Source organism: Aspergillus tubingensis, assembly GCF_013340325.1.
Source record: "Aspergillus tubingensis WU-2223L DNA, scaffold_9, whole genome shotgun sequence".
NCBI lineage: Eukaryota > Fungi > Ascomycota > Eurotiomycetes > Eurotiales > Aspergillaceae > Aspergillus > Aspergillus tubingensis.
This window is the reverse complement of record NW_023336283.1, coordinates 1,475,115-1,493,604: the sequence shown is the minus strand read 5'-3', so window position 1 is coordinate 1,493,604 and position 18,490 is coordinate 1,475,115. Positions and strand designations below refer to the sequence as shown.

At 53.4% G+C, this 18,490-nt stretch overlaps 4 protein-coding genes across 4 annotated transcripts; 2 read left to right on the top strand and 2 right to left on the bottom strand.

The window, feature by feature from the left end:
- Positions 1–164: 164 nt before the first annotated feature.
- AtWU_08563 (isoleucine--tRNA ligase ILS1) lies at positions 165–3,458 on the bottom strand (the record flags this gene model as incomplete). Its single annotated transcript, XM_035503671.1, has 2 exons — positions 165–2,969; positions 3,030–3,458. 2 exons carry the CDS (start codon positions 3,456–3,458, stop codon positions 165–167), a joined length of 3,234 nt encoding a protein of 1,077 aa, XP_035359564.1.
- A 476-nt stretch (positions 3,459–3,934) lies between these two features.
- Positions 3,935–7,766, bottom strand: AtWU_08562 (putative intracellular protein transport protein (UsoA); the record flags this gene model as incomplete). Its single annotated transcript, XM_035503670.1, has 6 exons — positions 3,935–4,027; positions 4,084–6,555; positions 6,601–7,064; positions 7,138–7,333; positions 7,384–7,434; positions 7,491–7,766. 6 exons carry the CDS (start codon positions 7,764–7,766, stop codon positions 3,935–3,937), a joined length of 3,552 nt encoding a protein of 1,183 aa, XP_035359563.1.
- A 720-nt stretch (positions 7,767–8,486) lies between these two features.
- Positions 8,487–11,833, top strand: rat1 (5'->3' exoribonculease Dhp1; the record flags this gene model as incomplete). Its single annotated transcript, XM_035503669.1, has 4 exons — positions 8,487–8,793; positions 8,869–9,146; positions 9,196–11,120; positions 11,194–11,833. 4 exons carry the CDS (start codon positions 8,487–8,489, stop codon positions 11,831–11,833), a joined length of 3,150 nt encoding a protein of 1,049 aa, XP_035359562.1.
- A 1,336-nt stretch (positions 11,834–13,169) lies between these two features.
- On the top strand, positions 13,170–18,051 carry AtWU_08560 (pentafunctional protein ARO1; the record flags this gene model as incomplete). The annotated part of the gene is made up of 3 exons (XM_035503668.1): positions 13,170–17,846; positions 17,903–17,947; positions 18,013–18,051. 3 exons carry the CDS (start codon positions 13,170–13,172, stop codon positions 18,049–18,051), a joined length of 4,761 nt encoding a protein of 1,586 aa, XP_035359561.1.
- Positions 18,052–18,490: the final 439 nt, after the last annotated feature.

Sequence of the window (18,490 nt, the reverse complement as noted above, 5' to 3'; positions counted from 1 at the left end):
GTATAGGAAAGGTCTCTACAGGTATATGTAAAAACTTATTATCATGAACGTGTGTAATTTTATTCATTCATCAACTAAACAAAAAGAAATGTCAAACATCGTAACTAGCGGGGATTGTATGGTCTAAGCTATCAAAATCTTATCTGTGTGAATTGATCAAACCTCTACAACTTGAGCAGACGCAACAGGAAAGTGGCCTTTTGTACTTCTTGCTCTTCTTGGATGATCATTCCCGGCTCCTCTCCGCTGGGCACCTTGCCGTCCACAAGCTCGTAGCGGTCGAGCGGTCTGCGCACAACCTTTTCGATGGCCTTGGCTTGCGTCTCAAACGCCTTGTTGATGCCCACATCCTCGGGATCCGACAGGACGGCATACTCCATCTTCACATCATCAGTGGGAACAAGACCCGCCTTCTTACGAAGACGCTGCAGACGGTTGATGATCTCACGGCCCAACCCTTGCTCGGCCAACTCGGGGTACAGGTTAGCGTCCAGGATGGTCAGCAAGTCGCTATCCGTGTTGGGTTCCATGTTGGCGGACGCGCTGTCCTCCTTCATTCCACGCTTCACGACCAGATCACCTTCAACAAGCTCGATGCCGTCAACAAGCATCTTCTTGTCGGCGACGAACTTCTTCACGTCCTCGCTGGTCAGAGAGGGCAAGGCCTTCTTGACCTTCTGGACCTCCTTCTTCAGCTTCTTGCCCAACGTAGGCCAGTCGGCGGTCACACTGTACTGGACGTTGTACTTCTCCTCGTCCGAGGACAGGACAAGCTCAAGAACGTTCAGCTCCTCGAGGATGTATCCCTGCAGGGACTTCACATCGTCCAGGTACTGCTGGTCCTGGTGGATGACAACGAGAGTCTTCAGCGGCGTCTTCAGACCAATGTTCCGACGTTCACGGGAGATACGAGCCATATCAATGACCTTCTGCATCCGGGCCACGCGCCTCTCGACAACCTCATCGAAAAGCTCTTCCCGAACCTCGGGGAAGGGAAGGAAGTGGACACTGCGGCTGTCCTCGCTACGGAGCGCCTCGGGGATGTGAGGGAGAAGCTTCAGGTAGATGGTGTCGGTAAGGAAAGGAGTGAAGGGAGCCAGGCCCCGGACCAGGGTGTACAGGACCTCGAAGAGGGTGTTCAGGGCATGCTGGGTATCATCGACACCGTTCTCACCCTTGAGACGTCTGCGGTTGAAACGAATGTACCAGTTGGTGGTGTTGTCGATCAACTCAAGCAGGCGAGGAACGACAGTGTACAGACGGTATCCGGCCATCTCCTCGTTGACGAACTTGAGAAGACTCTGGCAACTGGCCAGGATCCAGCGGTCCATGACGTTGGTGTTAGTAGCCTCCGCCTTAGGATCAAAGGTGTAATCGAAGCCCTGGGTCTTCTTGAACAGAGCGGCTTGACCCTCGAAGAACTTGTAGCTGTTCCAGAGGGGAAGAAGAACCTTGGCGACAATCTCCTTGACGCCCGACTCCTTGAACCGAAGGGGCTCAGCGCGCACAACTGGAGAGTTGATCAAGTAGAGGCGAAGAGCATCAGAACCGTAACGCTCCATGACGAGGGAGGGATCAGGGTAGTTCTTAAGTCTCTTGGACATCTTCTTTCCATCCTCTGCGAGAACAATGCCGTTGACGACACAGTTCTTGAAAGGAAGCTTGCCAAAGAGGTGGGTACCAAGCACAGTCAGGGTGTAGAACCAACCACGAGTCTGGTCAAGACCCTCCGCGATGAAGTCACCGGGGAAGCTGTTCTCGAACTGTTCCTTGTTCTCAAAGGGATAGTGCTGGGATGCATAAGGCATGCTGCCAGACTCAAACCAGCAATCAAACACCTCGCTAACACGGCGAAGGACGCCCTTGCCCTGCTTGCTGGGGATGGTGATCTTGTCGACCTTGTCGCGGTGCAGGTCGGTGAGTTCACCCTCGTAACCACTAAGCTGCTTGAGTTCCTCGGCACTACCGACGGCGACAACCTCCTTGAAGTCATCGCTCACCCACAAGGGCAGAGGAGTACCCCAGAAACGGTTTCTCGAGATATTCCAGTCGCGAGCATTCTGGATCCAGCTGGAGAAGCGTCTCTCCTTGACGAAGCTCGGCACCCAGTGGGAGTCGTCAATGCCCTGGAGCATCTGAGGGATGATAGGGCCGATCTTGACGAACCAAGCCGGCACGGCCCGGTAGATCAAGGGAGTGTCAGAACGCCAGCAGAAGGGGTAGCTGTGAGTAATCTGGCTGTCGACAACCAGGCGTCCAGCAGCCTTCAGGTGCTTGATGATGCCCCTGTCGGCAGCCTTGACGTGTTGGCCCTCGAAGTCCTTCACTTCGGCTGTGTAGCAACCCTTTTCGTCAACAGGGTTAGGGGGAAGACGGCTCTCACTGATGACGCCGTTCTCCATGCCAACTCTGTAATCGTCCTCACCAAAGGCGGGAGCCTGGTGGACGATACCGGTACCGTCCTCAGCAGTAACGTACTCGGCGTTAAGGACCCGGAAACCGTGCTCCTTGAACTCTTCGTAGAAGTAATCGAAGAGGGGCTGGTACTTCCAGTCCTTCATGGTAGCACCCTTAAAGCGGTCGACGATCTTGAACTTGGCCTTCTTGGGGTCCTTGTACAGCGTCCGGAGCAGAGACTCGAGCAGGATGTAGTGCTTTCCAGATGCCTCGTCGAGGATCTTGATGTATTCGAAGGTGGGGTTGACCGCGAGGGCAATGTTCGAGGGCAGGGTCCATGGGGTGGTCGTCCATGCAAGAAGGGAAGTCTCGGGCTCGTGGACGAGGGGGAAAGTGACGACGACGGCAGGGTCTTGCACATCCTTGTAGTTTTGTTGAGCCTCGAAGTTACTGAGGGGGGTGTTGAGGGCGGTCGAGTAAGGCATGACGCGGTAGCCTCTGTAGACAAGGTCCTTGTCGAACAGCTGCTTGAAGACCCACCACACTGATTCCATGAAGCTCACGTTCATGGTCTATAGTGCATGGTCAGCATATGTAGAGACCGAGGGGTATAAGATGATGGGCCTGTCTACCTTGTAGTCATTGTCAAAGTCGATCCAACGGCCCAGTCTCTCGATAGTTTGACGCCATTCCGAAGCAAATCTCATGACAATGGCTCTGCACTCCTCGTTGTACTTCTCAATACCAATTTTCTCGACGGCCTCAAGACCCGACATGCCCAGCTTCTTGTCGATCTCGTACTCGATGGGTACACCATGGGTATCCCAGCCAAAGCGACGCTCGACATAGTGACCCTTCATAGACCAATAACGGGGAATGATATCCTTGATGGTCGAGGCCAACAAGTGACCATAGTGAGGCAGACCGGTAGCGAACGGAGGGCCATCGTAGAAGGTGTATGGTTTACGACCTTCGGAGAGCTCAACCTGCCTGCGGAAGGCGTTGATCTCCCTCCACCTCTGGAGGATGGCCTCCTCCTCGCGGGGAAAATCAATGGACATGACGGGCGAGCGGGGAAGGGGAGAGGAGGTGACAAGGAGGAAATCTGTCGACTTGCGATCTTCCAGCGAGGGATCCGCGGGGTAGATTTAAAGCCCGATTGAAGGTTGCGCACAAGCGGCAGAATCGTTTTGACTCACCCCGCGCACCATTTTTTGTCTCCGCTGGCCAATCAGCGCCCGCTTCGCCTACCGCCGACATCAGCCGGTGTGACTGTCCCTCTTTCAATGCGGATTCATAAACATCTCTAAATATGGAATAGTTTGGCTCAGGTACACTGTACAATGGCTACTACGCTAGTCACAAGGCTGAATCCCATCTTTGATGTACAAATTGGGACTAACCTCCCATGGCTCTGACTCACTCATGCTTTCTTTGTCATTGGAATGCAATTCAGGGCTGTCGCAACTCATGGCTGCTACGCCCTACGCCCTACGCCCTGCGCCTCATGCAAGGGCCACCAATATTGGTATTTCCATTAGGCTTCCTCCTCGTCCTCATCCTCGTCCTCTTCCTCCTCCTCATCATCTTCAGCTTCGGACACTTCTTGACCGAGATCCTTCAAACGTTGCTATGGAACAGTATGAGTCATCTGCATAGTCATTGGGTTAGGGCCAGTGGACTTACCTTGTCCTCATTTCTCTTCGCCTCCAGATCTCCGAACACGATCAGCAAATCCTCAAGCTCAGACTGTGCCGCCTTGCGAGCTTCCTCTTTCTCCTTGGCCTCCGCTTCGGCCTTCTCGAGCTGTTTCCGGGCCTCTTCAAGCGCTTGGGTAGCCTTGCGTGCTGCCTCCTCAGCCTTTTTTACCTCACTTTCGGCCTTCTCGGCTCGCTTCTCCGAGGCAGTGCACTTAGAGGACAGCTCATCGCGTGTAGACTGTAGTTCTTTCGTAGCCTTCTCCTTAGCAGTGTCCAGTTCCGATTGTAAGGCCTTGGACGCGGACTTGAGCTCCGCAACCTCGGTCTCATGCTGCTTTTTGGCGGCGTCCATTTCAGACTTAAGCGTCTTGATGGTTTCTTGGAAGCTGGTTACTTCAGTTGCCTGCTTTCCTTTGCCAGCCTCCAGCTCGGCTTGAAGGCTCTCGATCGTCTTCTTCAGATCAGAAACCTCTGCCGCGCTCTGGCCACTGCTGGCGTCAAGCTCCGACTGCAGCGTCTCGATTGTCTTCTTCAGGTCAGAAACCTCTGCTGCACTCTGTCCGTTGCTAGCGTCAAGCTCCGACTGCAGCGTCTCGATTGTCTTCTTCAGGTCAGAAACCTCTGCCGCACTCTGTCCGTTGCTAGCATCGAGCTCCGACTGTAACTTCTGGATTGTCTTGTTGAGGTCGGAGACCTCAGACTCATGTTTCTCTTGACTGGCATCCATCTGCGACTTGAGCTCCTCGATTGTCTTGTTCAGACCAGAGACTTCGGTAGTATGTTGTCCTCTGCCTGTCTCAAGCTCTGACTGCAACTTCTGGATTGTGGTGTTCAACTCAGAGAGCTTGGCCTCATGGTGTCCCTTAACAGTGTCGAGTGCTGACTGAAGATTCTGAATTGTGGTGTTAAGTTCCAGAACCTCCGCCACATGCTGTCCCTTTATCTTTTCCGCCTCCGACTTCAAGATCTGGATAGTAGTCTTCAGGTCAGCAATCTCAGCAGAGGATTGCTCCTTGCCGCGGTTGAGATCAGATTCGAGCGAACGAATCTTTTTCTGCAGGTCAGCCACCTCGGCTTCATGATGCTTTTTTACTTGGAGACTTCTCCTCTCATGGTCTGCAGATGTTTCCTTCAGCTGTCGATCAATGGCTCGTAACTGTTCGCCATGCTGTTTCAAGAGCACATTTTGAGCGTGCTTCTGCTGCTCCTTTAAGACATTCAGTTCTTGTTCGTGACTCCGCTTCAATGATTCACAGATCTGCTGCAGTTTAGAAGACTCTAATATGGTGGCGTCTCTCGTCTTTCGGTGTTCAGCCTGCTCGTGATCGAGCTTGGATTGCAGAGCAAGCAGATCCGACTCCAGCTTCTGTGACAAAGCGCCCTTTTCTTCTAGTTCTGCCCGAAGTGAGTCCACAAGTTCGCGAGAAACTCCTCTTTCAACGCCATTGGTGATCACTGAGATCTCGATCTCGGGTTCACGGTCAATCGCACGTAGCAAGCGGCTGAAATTGTCTTTGAGAAATTCAACAAAGGTCCTGTCGAAGTAGATTTCCGGAAGGCCACCGTCGTATTGTGCCCCAACAGTCTGTGGTAGGACCTCAAAGTCACGTACCAGAGGATCCTCTCTGAACCGGGTGATCCGGTCAATGTATTGTTCTCGTCCTAGCTGCTCGATCAACAACTTATGCAGAGTCTTCCGCGGTATGGGCGAATCCTTTGAGGAGAATTCGTATATAATTCCGAGTAGAATGGTGCAAAGACCTGGAACGAGTACGTAAGTGGCTCCGCGGTGCTTGATTTCTTGCAGCAAAGTCTGTATGCTGCTTCCCTCGCCCAACAAGTCATTCACAGCATCCGGTTCTTCGAAGAGCCAACCACAGAGCAGCATCAAATATCCAAGGGTGATTCTTTCATCATCACTTCTTTGAATACCGGTGATCAAGTTGCCTACTATCGTCTGGATGCAGGTAACGACTTCTTCACCCTGTTCAGCATCCCCCTCAGTCACACCCATGGCGATTGATTTGGCTTCAGCGTTCTCGAACAGCAGTTGGTACATCAAGACAGATGCCATCCAGGTTTGGTAGGGGTCGGCATTTCCCCGAGCTTCTGGCGGCATCAACAGGACAGTTAGGATATTGGGGATCTGGTCTTCTCCGCTAATATGGCCTTGGATCGCTCTTCCTAGCACGTGGACACGGATCCCGGTGTGGTTTGCGAAGAATGCCTTGATACATTCGCAAGCGGCAAGTCGTGCATCAAGAAGCGACAATGGAGCAGGCTCGAGAGTCAATTTCAGCAACGCTTCGATAACATTGATCCGCTGGAGCTCTTGATGTGTCGAATCCCCATTGACAGCATTCGGAGTAGGACTCGAGCCCCAAATTACCTCAACGTCTCCAAAACGCTCCTGCAAGGGCTTATTGCTACGTATTAAGTCGGCGCATGTCGCAAGAGCCTAGCACAATTAGCATTAACTTTATAGGCGATTAGTGTCTCCTACCTTAGATGTCACATTGACATTGAATCTTTGACCGAAAGCGGTGTTTAGGACTTGTTCCATGACACCATTGTTCCAGAACGCTGTCTGGTTGGCAGGAGTGTTGACCCCTCCTTTGATTAAAAACAGCTGGACGATAACCAAAAGTCCCCAAAGGTTCTTATCCCGATGTGCGAGAGCCCATTGTGGGGTGGGCTCTTCCGAGTCCTGGTCCTGGTTGACATCCGCGAGAAGCTTTGCTAGCCTCTTGACACAGCCCGTCTCCCGAAAATATGACTGGTTGGAGATGTTGAGCCTCAGAAGGTTCGCGAGTAAGGAAAGGCAGTCTTCAACCACTTCCGATCCGTGAGTCAAAGCACCTTCAGCTTCTATCAAGGAGAAGATAAGGTCAAACGCGTTTTCGAATGCGACGAGCTTTTGAAACTCTTCGGAGGCCGGAGTGAGAGCGATCAGGAGAATTAAAGCTTCTATTCGATGCACAGTCGTAATTAGCAACAGTAGCACACCGCGCTTCCGCGCTGGGGGTGAAGCTCAACATACCATTGCGCACCGGCTCTCTAGCATCTCCCAGTGCACTGACCAGCCTCGGTATACCCAACGGCGCCGTCAGGATACATTCTTGTGTTCTTTCTGGCCGTGCGCTCGAGATCTGGAACATCAACTGCAGGGCATACAAGCGAGAGTAAAAGTCACGAGTATCCAGGAGGTCAAGGAGCGCAGTAATATTGTCTTGACGCTTTTTGCCCGGTCAGCAAGTGCATGTCTCGGCCAGTAACATGTACAAACCTGCGTAAATTCATCGGACAGCCAAAGAGCGATTTCGTCTGAAGCTTCGGGCTAGACAGCGCATGTCAGCAGGGGATGCGACAAACTCGGCTGAAGAGGCCACCAACACTATTCTCGTCCGGGGTAAACAACATCAACAAGGTCTCCAAGACCACCTTCAACGTATCCACATCTTCACGATCATCTTTGAGGCTGTTGATCAACGGGCGTAGTGCGCCCGAAGCAACGGAGGCAGGAAAGGACTTTGCAAAGCTTCTCAATCCTTGTATAGCTGCCCGTCGATCTTCTAGTAAAGTTGCACTCTGAAGCCGACCAGTCAGAGTATTAATTGTGTCGGTGGCCGTTTGTTTGGCCGGCGCCTGCGACTCGAGGATTCGGAACATCGCAACTGGTAGCTCGTAATTTCATGGTCACCGCCGGCCGGGGGCGTAGCAAGTTATAGGCATTGAATTCACGGAGGTGTGGGGAGAGAGGAGAGAAGCGAGTGGATCAGCCAGCTGAGTTGTTCTCTCCGAAGCTGCAGCGGCAGCAATGGGTGGTGGTGATTATGATGAGAGCACACGGGATAGTGCCAGTAGTCCGCAGTATGGAGTTAGTAGTAGCCAAATAAGCCGCAACGATACCTAACTCAAAAGAATTAGAGCCAACAATGCTGTACTGCTGTGTCCCGACTGGTCATTGGTCAGGTGTTTGGGGGGCCCGCTGACTACGTACTTTGCTGCTTTGAGTCTAGTGTCTAGAAGGGGAAGTTCTGCCGGAACCGCGACAAAAGAAGCGCCGAGATCTCGGATTTCATGGTCGGGCAAGTCGACCGGCCATTGCGATCGCAGAGACTTCCACGCCTTCATCATTCCCCCTCACCTCTCGAGAGGGTCAGCCTTTTACTCCTAGTCATTCCCACAGTGTGGGATCGCGAGTTTCCCTTTCCCCTACACCCTATACCCTTCTACGGAAGTAATCATTTACGGGTCATTCCTGCAGACTCGGAGACGTTGAGATAGCCGATGCAGCGCATCAGCGAACCTGGCTTAAATCGATAGATCTACTCCGTATAATCTGTACAAACATCTTTATACACTCTTTGTCAAATTCTACTAGCAATCATGGGTGTCCCAGCGCTTTTCAGATGGCTTTCCAACAAGTATCCTAAGATCATCTCCCCCGTTATCGAGGAGTTTCCGCAAGAAATCAACGGCGAAGAGGTTCCCGTGGACACCACGCGTCCCAATCCCAATGGAGATGAGATGGATAATTTGTACCTGGATATGAACGGTATCGTTCACCCATGTACTCATCCGGAAGGAAAGCCGCCACCGTCGAACGAGCAGGAGATGATGCTGGAGATCTTCAAATACACCGACCGTGTGGTGAACATGGTCCGCCCGAGGAAGCTTCTGATGATTGCTGTCGGTATGTTGTAACTCTTATCGCGTCGCCTACTTTGATCAAACTGTTAGACTAACTCATGCTTTTCGCCTAAACTAGATGGTGTCGCGCCACGCGCAAAGATGAACCAACAACGAGCCCGTCGGTTCCGCTCTGCTCAGGAAGCCAGAGAGGCAGATGAGAAGAAGGAAGAATTCCGCAAAATGCTTGAGAGGCAAAACGGCAAGAAGGAAGACGAGGATATGCAGGAACAGGTCATCCAGAAGACGTGGGATAGCAATGTCATTACCCCGGGAACGCCTTTCATGGATATTCTCGCGGCAGCTTTGCGCTACTGGATTGCTTACAAGCTCAATACCGACCCCGCTTGGGAAAAGGTTCGTCTCCTGGTCTAGTTCTTGTTGTATATCTTACTGACTCAAGCAGCTTAAAATCATCATTTCGGATGCGACAGTTCCGGGTGAAGGTGAACACAAGATCATGGAGTTCGTCCGGTCACAGCGCGCGTCGCCAGAGCACGACCCCAACACCCGCCACGTCATCTATGGATTGGATGCCGATTTGATCATGTTGGGTCTTGCGACTCATGAGCCCTATTTCCGGGTCCTACGTGAGGATGTCTTCTTCCAGGAGTCAAGGGCTCGGACATGCCGGCTATGTGGACAGGCAGGCCACAAGGCGGAGGAATGCAAAGGTCAGGCAAAGGAGAAGAATGGAGAGTTCGATGAGAAGGGTAAAGGAACCTCACTCAAGCCCTTCATTTGGCTCAATGTGTCAATCCTTCGGGAATACCTTGCTGCGGAACTGTACGTTCCGCAACAACCGTTTCCCTTCGACTTGGAACGTGCTCTGGATGACTGGGTCTTCATGTGTTTCTTCGTAGGAAATGATTTCCTTCCTCACTTACCCTCCTTAGATATCCGTGAAAATGGCATCGACACTCTGATAGCTATTTGGCGTGATAATATCCCCGTCATGGGCGGGTACCTGACCGAGGATGGACATGTTGACCTCAAGGGGGCCCAGCTTATTCTGCAAGGACTGGCCAAGCAAGAGGATGCTATTTTCCGTCGTCGTAGACAGGCCGAGGAGAGGAGGGCTGCCAACGAGAAGCGCCGCAAGCAGGAAGCACAAGCGCGTGAAGAAGGTGCTAGGAAGCGGAGAAAAAGCTCTCCCAACTACGAAGCCTACGAGACACCTGCCGGCAATCCTAGCGGTGGTCGGTCTAAGGGTGCCGCAGATGCGGCGCCTCCCAATGCCGTGGAACTGATCACGCCTCAACGGGGAGAACTGACCCGGGAGGCGAGGCAGTTGACTCACAGCATGGTTACTAACCGCGGTGCGGTGTATAAGGCTAACATGGCGAACAAGAGTGCCGCGGCCATCCTGAAGAGCAAGCTCATGAAAGGTTCGGAGGCTGAAGAACCCTCCGAGAACACCGAAGAATCCGGGTCAGAAGCTCCAGAGCCTTCCGAGGAGAAGACCGAAGAGCAAACTTCGCCTTCGGTTCTCGGTAAGAGAAAGGCGGATGAGGTGGCAGAGGAGGCCGCAACGACGCCGACCAAGAAGCCATCCGCGGGCGACTCTCAAAACGATGAATTGCCGCCCGACACTGTCCGCCTGTGGGAAGAAGGATACGCTGATCGGTACTATGAGCAGAAGTTTGGCGTCGATCCCGAAGACAAGGAGTTCCGCCACAAGGTCGCACGGGCGTATGCCGAGGGTCTTGCTTGGGTTTTGAGATACTATTTCCAAGGATGCCCCTCGTGGACGTGGTACTACCCTTACCACTATGCGCCATTTGCGGCTGATTTCGTGGATATTGGCGAAATGGAGTTGCAATTTGAAAAGGGAACCCCATTCAAGCCCTTCGAACAGCTGATGGGAGTTCTTCCGGCTTCTTCCAACCACGCTATCCCTGAAGTCTTCCATGATCTGATGAGCGATCCGGATAGTGAGATCATCGATTTCTACCCGGAAGACTTCCCCGTGGACCTGAACGGCAAGAAGTTTGCTTGGCAGGGTGTCGTTCTACTTCCCTTCATCGACGAGAAGCGACTACTGGCTGCGATGGAAAAGAAATACCCTCTTCTCTCTGATGACGAGAAGCTCCGGAACTGCGTGGGCCGGGATGTGTTGTTGATCTCCGAGAGCCACCCACTGTACCACGATCTGGTGGCCAACTTCTATTCCAAGAAACAGGGAGCCCCCAAGTACGCCATCAATCAGCGAATCAGTGAAGGTTTGGCTGGTAAGGTCGAGCGCAATGAGTCGTACATCCCGCACAGCTCCTTGGTATCGTCTCTTGAAGAATACGGGATGCCGAGTTTGGATGATGATCGATCTCTCACGTAAGTTACTTGTTATCTTTCCTACTTCTTTGTGCTGTTTACAGTTAGCTAATGTTCCGGATCCATGGTTTAGGGTCAATTACGAAATCCCCAAATCCAAGCACGTCCACAAGTCCATGCTCCTTCGGGGCGCCAAGCTGCCACCCCCGACCCTGGACAATGCGGATATCCAGGCCGTCAAGAACAAGGCACAGCACTCGGGCCGATTCCATGGAGGAGCTCCGCTTCGCAATGGCCACCGGGGAGGCCGGATCAACTATGCCAGTGAGCGGCCGAACCCATTCGCGGCCCATCTGGACCCCAAGTTCATGCCGCCCGGTAACAGTGGTGGAGCGCCGACGGGCATGCCTTCTGGATGGGTTCCTCCGAACGCTGGAGGCGGTGGTTACAACCGCGGGCCACCGCCACCTCCCCGCGGAGGAGGAGGAGGTTACCACCAGCGATCGCACTATGGCGGTGGTGGTGGTGGTGGTGATTCCTACAACCAACAAATGGGCAATTACGACTACTATGGACGTAGTCAACAAGGATACTATCAGCAGCAAGGATCCTACGGTGGTAGCAACCACAACAACGCGTACCGTGGACGCTCATCCAACTACGGGGGATCCGACCATCGCGGTGGGTATAGCCGCGGAGGTTATTCAGGTCGGGACCACTATTCGTCCCGGAACTCTGGCGGTGGTGGAGGAGGTGGATATGGACGGTATTAGATAAGGGGATTCATGTTCGAGAACATGAGAGATTCGGAGAGCAAGGGAATGTCTATTACGCATGATCGATCCAGGGCCATTTGTGCCAATGCCACGTTAACTATCTATCTACTTACTTCTTGTTGTTTGTATGCTTATCTCTATGACATTGTGAAAAGGGCCAGAGAAAAGAGAAAAAAGGAGGCCAAGTGATCGGAGGGCCGGCGTTCGATTGGATAATATTTGCTGGGGTTCATTCATTCTATACTACTATCTGTATAGCAATCAAAAGGTCTCGCGAGCATCGCGAATGGATACGAAACCTTCCTTCCAACCAAGTAGAATAGCTTGTCAGATCAATTTACTATAAAGGTGTAGATCCCGCCCAGCTGGAAGTAATTCTTTGCCCGGTAAGATTTGCGACCGCGATAGAGTCAAGTCTCAAGTGTTCGGATCCGGATCGGGGTGTCAGACATTAGGAGGATTCACGGATCCGGAATGAGGATGGAAGGAGTCTGGAAGTGTCAGTGTCAGCTTGACAAGACGTTTCGAGAGACGAGGGAGCTCGTGTTAATAATAAGATCGAGGTTGAGCAACACGAGGAGATCGTAGCTAGTGAGATTGGTCCACAATTAGTTTCATCAGATGTCAGACAGGGCAGTATCTACTATCTAGAGTAACTCCGGTGGAGAGGCGGAGTTGCCAAACCAACGGGCGCGACGACATCGGAGCGGGAGGAAAAGAAAAAAAGTAACGGAGGAGAGCGACTGTGAGTCAACGACTCCAATTGCGACCGCCGGTGGATCTCCTTCTACAATAATCCCTCCCCTCCAACCCAATAAAAATTCCCCCATTCTTTCCTCTTCCTTCTCGATTACTAGTTTCATAGTGACTACAAACCATCCATCCATCCATCCACCCTCCTCCATCCCTCGTGGTTCCGGCCCCCAACTTCCAGCCATCTGGGCATCTTGGAAGAACTCTCTCTCTCTCCCTCTCGCTCACATCTCGTCTCGAGTCTGAATATTTCCTCACCGGTCAAAGCGGAGTTGCGCCCCGCTGTCGACGAGGAACTTCCTTTCGATTCATTTCTTACTCAGGTACAATTCCCTTCCTCTCCCTCACACACTCTCCCCCTCTCCCCCTTGCGCCGTATATATACATATACATGAAGTATTTCTTCCCCTCCCCAAACATTTACCCCAATTGAACGAGTCACATTTTCCCCCCTCCTTCTACCCCCACTTGCCAGAAGCTTACCGGTTGCAAATCCCCCACAGTATGAATTAGAGAGACACATTGGCATCTTATTCCCGAGTTGACTACGTCTCCATTTCCTTCTGATATCCTCCGAACGATGAGCGAACCCACGAAGATCAGCATCTTGGGTCGTGAGAGCATTGTCGCTGATTTCGGTCTCTGGCGCAATTATGTCGCCAAGGACCTGATCAACGGCTTGTCCTCCACGACCTACGTCCTCGTCACCGACACCAACATCGGTTCCCTTTATACCCCCAGCTTCCAGAAGGCCTTCGAACAGGCTGCTGCCGCCGTCTCCCCCAAACCTCGTTTGCTCGTCTACCATGCCGCCCCCGGTGAAGTCTCCAAGTCGAGACAGACAAAAGCCGACATTGAAGACTGGATGTTGAGCCAGAGCCCGCCATGCGGTCGTGACACGGTCGTCATCGCTCTGGGCGGTGGTGTCATTGGAGATCTGACCGGTTTTGTTGCCTCGACCTACATGCGTGGCGTCCGCTATGTTCAGGTCCCCACAACACTTCTCGCCATGGTGGACTCTTCGATCGGCGGAAAGACCGCCATTGACACACCATTGGGCAAGAATCTGATCGGTGCGATCTGGCAGCCGTCGAGGATCTACATTGACCTGGAGTTCCTGGAGACGCTCCCGGTTCGGGAGTTCATCAATGGTATGGCGGAGGTGATCAAGACCGCAGCCATCTCCAGCGAGGAGGAATTCACAGCGTTGGAGGACAACGCCGAGACGATACTGTCTGCCGTCCGCCGGGTAGTCCAGCCTGGCCAGCGCCGCTTCGAAGGCATTGAGGATATCTTGAAGGCTAGAATTCTGGCGTCTGCTAGACACAAGGCTTACGTCGTCTCCGCGGACGAGCGCGAAGGTGGTCTCCGGAACTTGCTGAACTGGGGTCACTCCATTGGTCACGCCATTGAGGCCATCTTGACCCCTCAGGTTCTCCACGGAGAATGTGTCGCCATTGGTATGGTGAAGGAGGCCGAATTGGCCCGCCATCTCGGCATCTTGAAGGGCGTTGCCGTGGCTCGCATTGTGAAGTGCCTTTCCGCCTACGGCCTGCCAACCTCGCTGAAGGATGCCCGGATCAAGAAGCTCACCGCAGGAAAGCACTGCTCCGTCGATCAGCTGCTCTTCAACATGGCTCTGGACAAGAAGAACGACGGCCCCAAGAAGAAGGTCGTTCTGCTTTCTGCCATTGGACGCACTTACGAACCGCGCGCCAGCGTTGTCCCGAATGAAGACATTAGCGTCGTTCTGGCTCCCAGTATCGAGGTCTACCCCGGCGTCGCAACCTCCTCGAACGTCGTCTGCACTCCTCCGGGCTCCAAGAGTATCTCCAACCGTGCTCTGGTTTTGGCCGCTCTCGGTTCGGGCACTTGCCGTATCAAGAACCTGCTGCACTCCGACGACACCGAGGTGATGCTCAATGCTCTGGAGCGTCTGGGCGCTTGCACCTTCTCCTGGGAAGAGGAAGGCGAAGTGCTCGTCGTCAATGGCAAGGGAGGCGACCTTCAGGCCACTTCCCACCCTCTGTACCTGGGAAATGCCGGTACCGCTTCCAGATTCCTCACCACTGTCGCTACCCTTGCCACTCCCACTGACGTGGATTCGAACGTTCTTACTGGCAACAACCGCATGAAGCAGAGACCGATTGGCGACTTGGTCGACGCCCTGACCGCGAACGGTGCCTCGGTCGAGTACATGGAGAGAAAGGGTAGCCTTCCCCTGAAGATCGCTGCCTCCGGTGGATTCGCGGGTGGTCAGATTAACCTTGCCGCCAAGGTTTCATCCCAGTATGTCTCCTCGTTGCTGATGTGCGCTCCGTACGCCAAGGAGCCGGTCACCTTGAAGCTGGTGGGTGGAAAGCCCATCTCCCAGCCCTACATCGACATGACCACGGCCATGATGCGCTCTTTCGGTATCGATGTGAAGAAGTCTACCACTGAGGAGCACACCTACCACATTCCTCAGGGCCGCTATGTTAACCCTGCTGAGTACATGGTGGAGAGCGATGCCTCTTCGGCTACCTACCCTCTGGCCATTGCGGCGATCACCGGCACTACTTGCACTGTGCCCAACATCGGTTCCAAGTCCCTCCAGGGTGATGCTCGCTTTGCCGTCGATGTTCTCCGTCCCATGGGCTGCACTGTTGAACAGACGGATAGCTCTACCACTGTTACTGGAGCGCCTGGTGGTGTCTTGCTGCCCCTGCCTAACGTCGACATGGAACCTATGACCGACGCTTTCCTCACAGCTTCCGTGCTCGCGGCTGTCGCACGCGGTGATGGCTCAAACCACACGACTCGCATTTACGGAATCGCCAACCAGCGTGTTAAGGAATGCAACCGTATCAAGGCCATGAAGGATGAGCTTGCCAAGTTCGGTGTCATCTGTCGTGAACATGACGACGGCATTGAAATCGATGGCATTGACCGCACCAGTCTGCGCCAGCCTGCCGGAGGCGTTTTCTGCTACGACGACCACCGTGTCGCGTTCAGCTTCAGTGTTCTTTCTCTCGTCACTCCTCAGTCGACACTGATTCTGGAGAGAGAATGTGTCGGCAAGACCTGGCCCGGCTGGTGGGACTCGCTGAAGCAGCTGTTCTCCGTGAAGCTGGAGGGTAAGGAGCTGAAGGAAGACGAAGCTGCGGCTCTCACGCAAGCTGAGAAGTCCAGTGCATCCATCTTCATTATCGGCATGCGTGGCGCTGGAAAAACCACCAGCGGACAGTGGGTTGCTAAGACTCTTAACCGCCCGTTCCTTGACCTCGACACCGAGCTTGAAGCTACGGAGGGAATGAGTATCCCCGACATCATCAAGCAACGTGGATGGCAGGGGTTCAGAGACGCTGAGCTCAGTCTTTTGCAACGCACGTTGAAGGAGCGCTCAACTGGCTATGTTTTCGCTTGCGGTGGTGGTATCGTCGAGATCCCCGAGGCGAGAAAGTTGCTCATCGATTACCACAAGACCAAGGGTAACGTTCTGCTCATTATGCGGGATATCAAGCAGGTCATGGACTTCCTCTCCATTGACAAGACCCGCCCCGCTTATGTTGAAGACATGATGGGAGTCTGGCTGCGCCGGAAGCCCTGGTTCCAGGAGTGCAGTAACATTCAGTACTACAGCCAGACTGCTGCCTCTGGCGGTCTTGCTCGGGCATCTGAAGACTTCAAGCGCTTCCTCCGCACTGTTACCGGAGAGGTCGACAGTCTTAGCACCATCAAGCGCAAGGAACACTCGTTCTTTGTTTCTCTGACCCTGCCCGACCTCCGTAATGCTAGCGATATTCTGAAGAAGGTATGCGTCGGCTCCGATGCAGTGGAGCTTCGTGTCGATCTTCTGGAAGATCCGACGATGGATGGTGATATTCCTTCCGTCGACTACGTCGCCGAGCAGCTGTCTTTCCTGCGCAGCCACGTCACCCTCCCTGTCATCTTCACTATTCGCACCAAGAGTCAGGGTGGTCGCTTCCCTGACGACGCCCATGCCGAGGCCTTGGAGCTCTACCGCCTTGCGTTCCGATCTGGACTCGAGTTTGTTGATTTGGAGATCGCCTTCCCCGACGAGATGCTGCGCACCGTCACGGAGCAGAAGGGCTATTCTCGCATCATTGCGTCGCACCACGACCCCAAGGGTGAGCTCTCCTGGAGTAACATGTCGTGGACGAAGTACTACAACCGTGCGCTGGAGTACGGTGATGTGATCAAGCTGGTCGGAGTTGCCAAGAACCTGGACGACAACAACGCCTTGAGGAACTTCAAGAACTGGGCTGCCAGTGCTCATGATGTTCCCTTGATCGCTATCAACATGGGCGACAACGGACAGCTCAGTCGGATCCTGAACGGCTTCATGACCCCTGTATCCCACCCCAGCCTTCCGTTCAAGGCGGCACCCGGTCAGCTCTCCGCTGCTGAGATCCGCCGGGGTTTGTCTCTGATGGGAGAGATCCAGCCCAAGAAGTTTGCCATTTTTGGCACACCCATCTCCCAGTCCCGTTCCCCTGCTCTCCACAACACCCTGTTCGCCCAGAGTGGTCTGCCTCACGAGTACAGCCGCTTGGAAACCGCCAAGGCTGAAGATGTCAAGGACTTCATCCGCTCCCCCAACTTTGGCGGCGCCTCGGTCACGATCCCTCTGAAGCTGGACATTATGCCATTACTGGACGAGATCGCACCCGACGCCGAGATTATCGGTGCGGTGAACACGATTGTGCCTGTTTCTCAGGGTAAGGGCCAGCCGGCTCGCTTGGTTGGTTACAACACGGATTGGCAGGGCATGACGCTGTCGCTGCGCAACGCCGGTGTGTACGGATGCAACGGAGACGCCAGCGCCGTGGTGGTTGGTGGTGGTGGCACCGCTCGCGCCGCCATCTATTCTCTGCACAACATGGGCTACTCCCCGATCTACATCATTGGGCGATCCCCCGCGAAGCTCGAGAGCATGGTTCAGACTTTCCCCAGCAGCTACAACATCCGCATCGTCGACACGATCGATGCGCTGGATACCATCCCCAAGGTGGCCATTGGCACGATTCCGGCCGACAAGCCGATCGATTCGGGCATGCGCGAGACGCTGTGCCACATGTTCGCTCGGGCTCAGGAGATTGATGCTGATATGGTCAAGTCGGTGGAGAAGGTGCCTCGCGTGCTGGTGGAGATGGCATACAAGCCGTCGGTGACGACGCTGATGCAGCTGGCCAACGACGCCGGATGGCACACAGTTCCTGGTCTGGAGGTTCTGGTTGGCCAGGGATGGTACCAGGTAGGTTCTTCCAGATGACTATAGAATATTGAGTGAAGACTAATGTGGTGTACTAGTACCAACGCTGGACCGGTATTTCGCCTCTCTACGACGATGCCAGGGTGAGTTATTTTATTGAGATGCCTTTGATGCAAAAGATACTTGTGACTGACTGAATCGATTACAGGAAGCCGTGATCGGATCTCCCGACCCTAACTCGGCATGAGTTCTGCGAACTGAGTGATTCACATGAACGATCTCGGGTTGGTTTTACTACATTTATTCCGCCTTCAACGGCGACTTGATATAATTATCAGTTTTGACTTGATAAAGTGAGCTGGATCACATAAATGGAGTTTCCTATTATCTTCAATAATTTTCCATTTCCATATTGTAATACTTGGTATGCCCACTAGGTATCGTGTAGACAAAACACAAGCAATACAGACAGCAACATGCATACACCTACGCGTCTTAATCCACCGACTCGCACTCCCGACATCGAACATCCATACCAGAAGGAGTAGAAAAGAGTCATACGTAGTGTATACGAGAAGGGGACACGCACCACCTGAACTAGAACTAAAACAACCCCACAGATTTGCACCGATACTGACGACTACTAGATAGTAGACGATTAACTTTGTTGTTGATAGAGACCTATA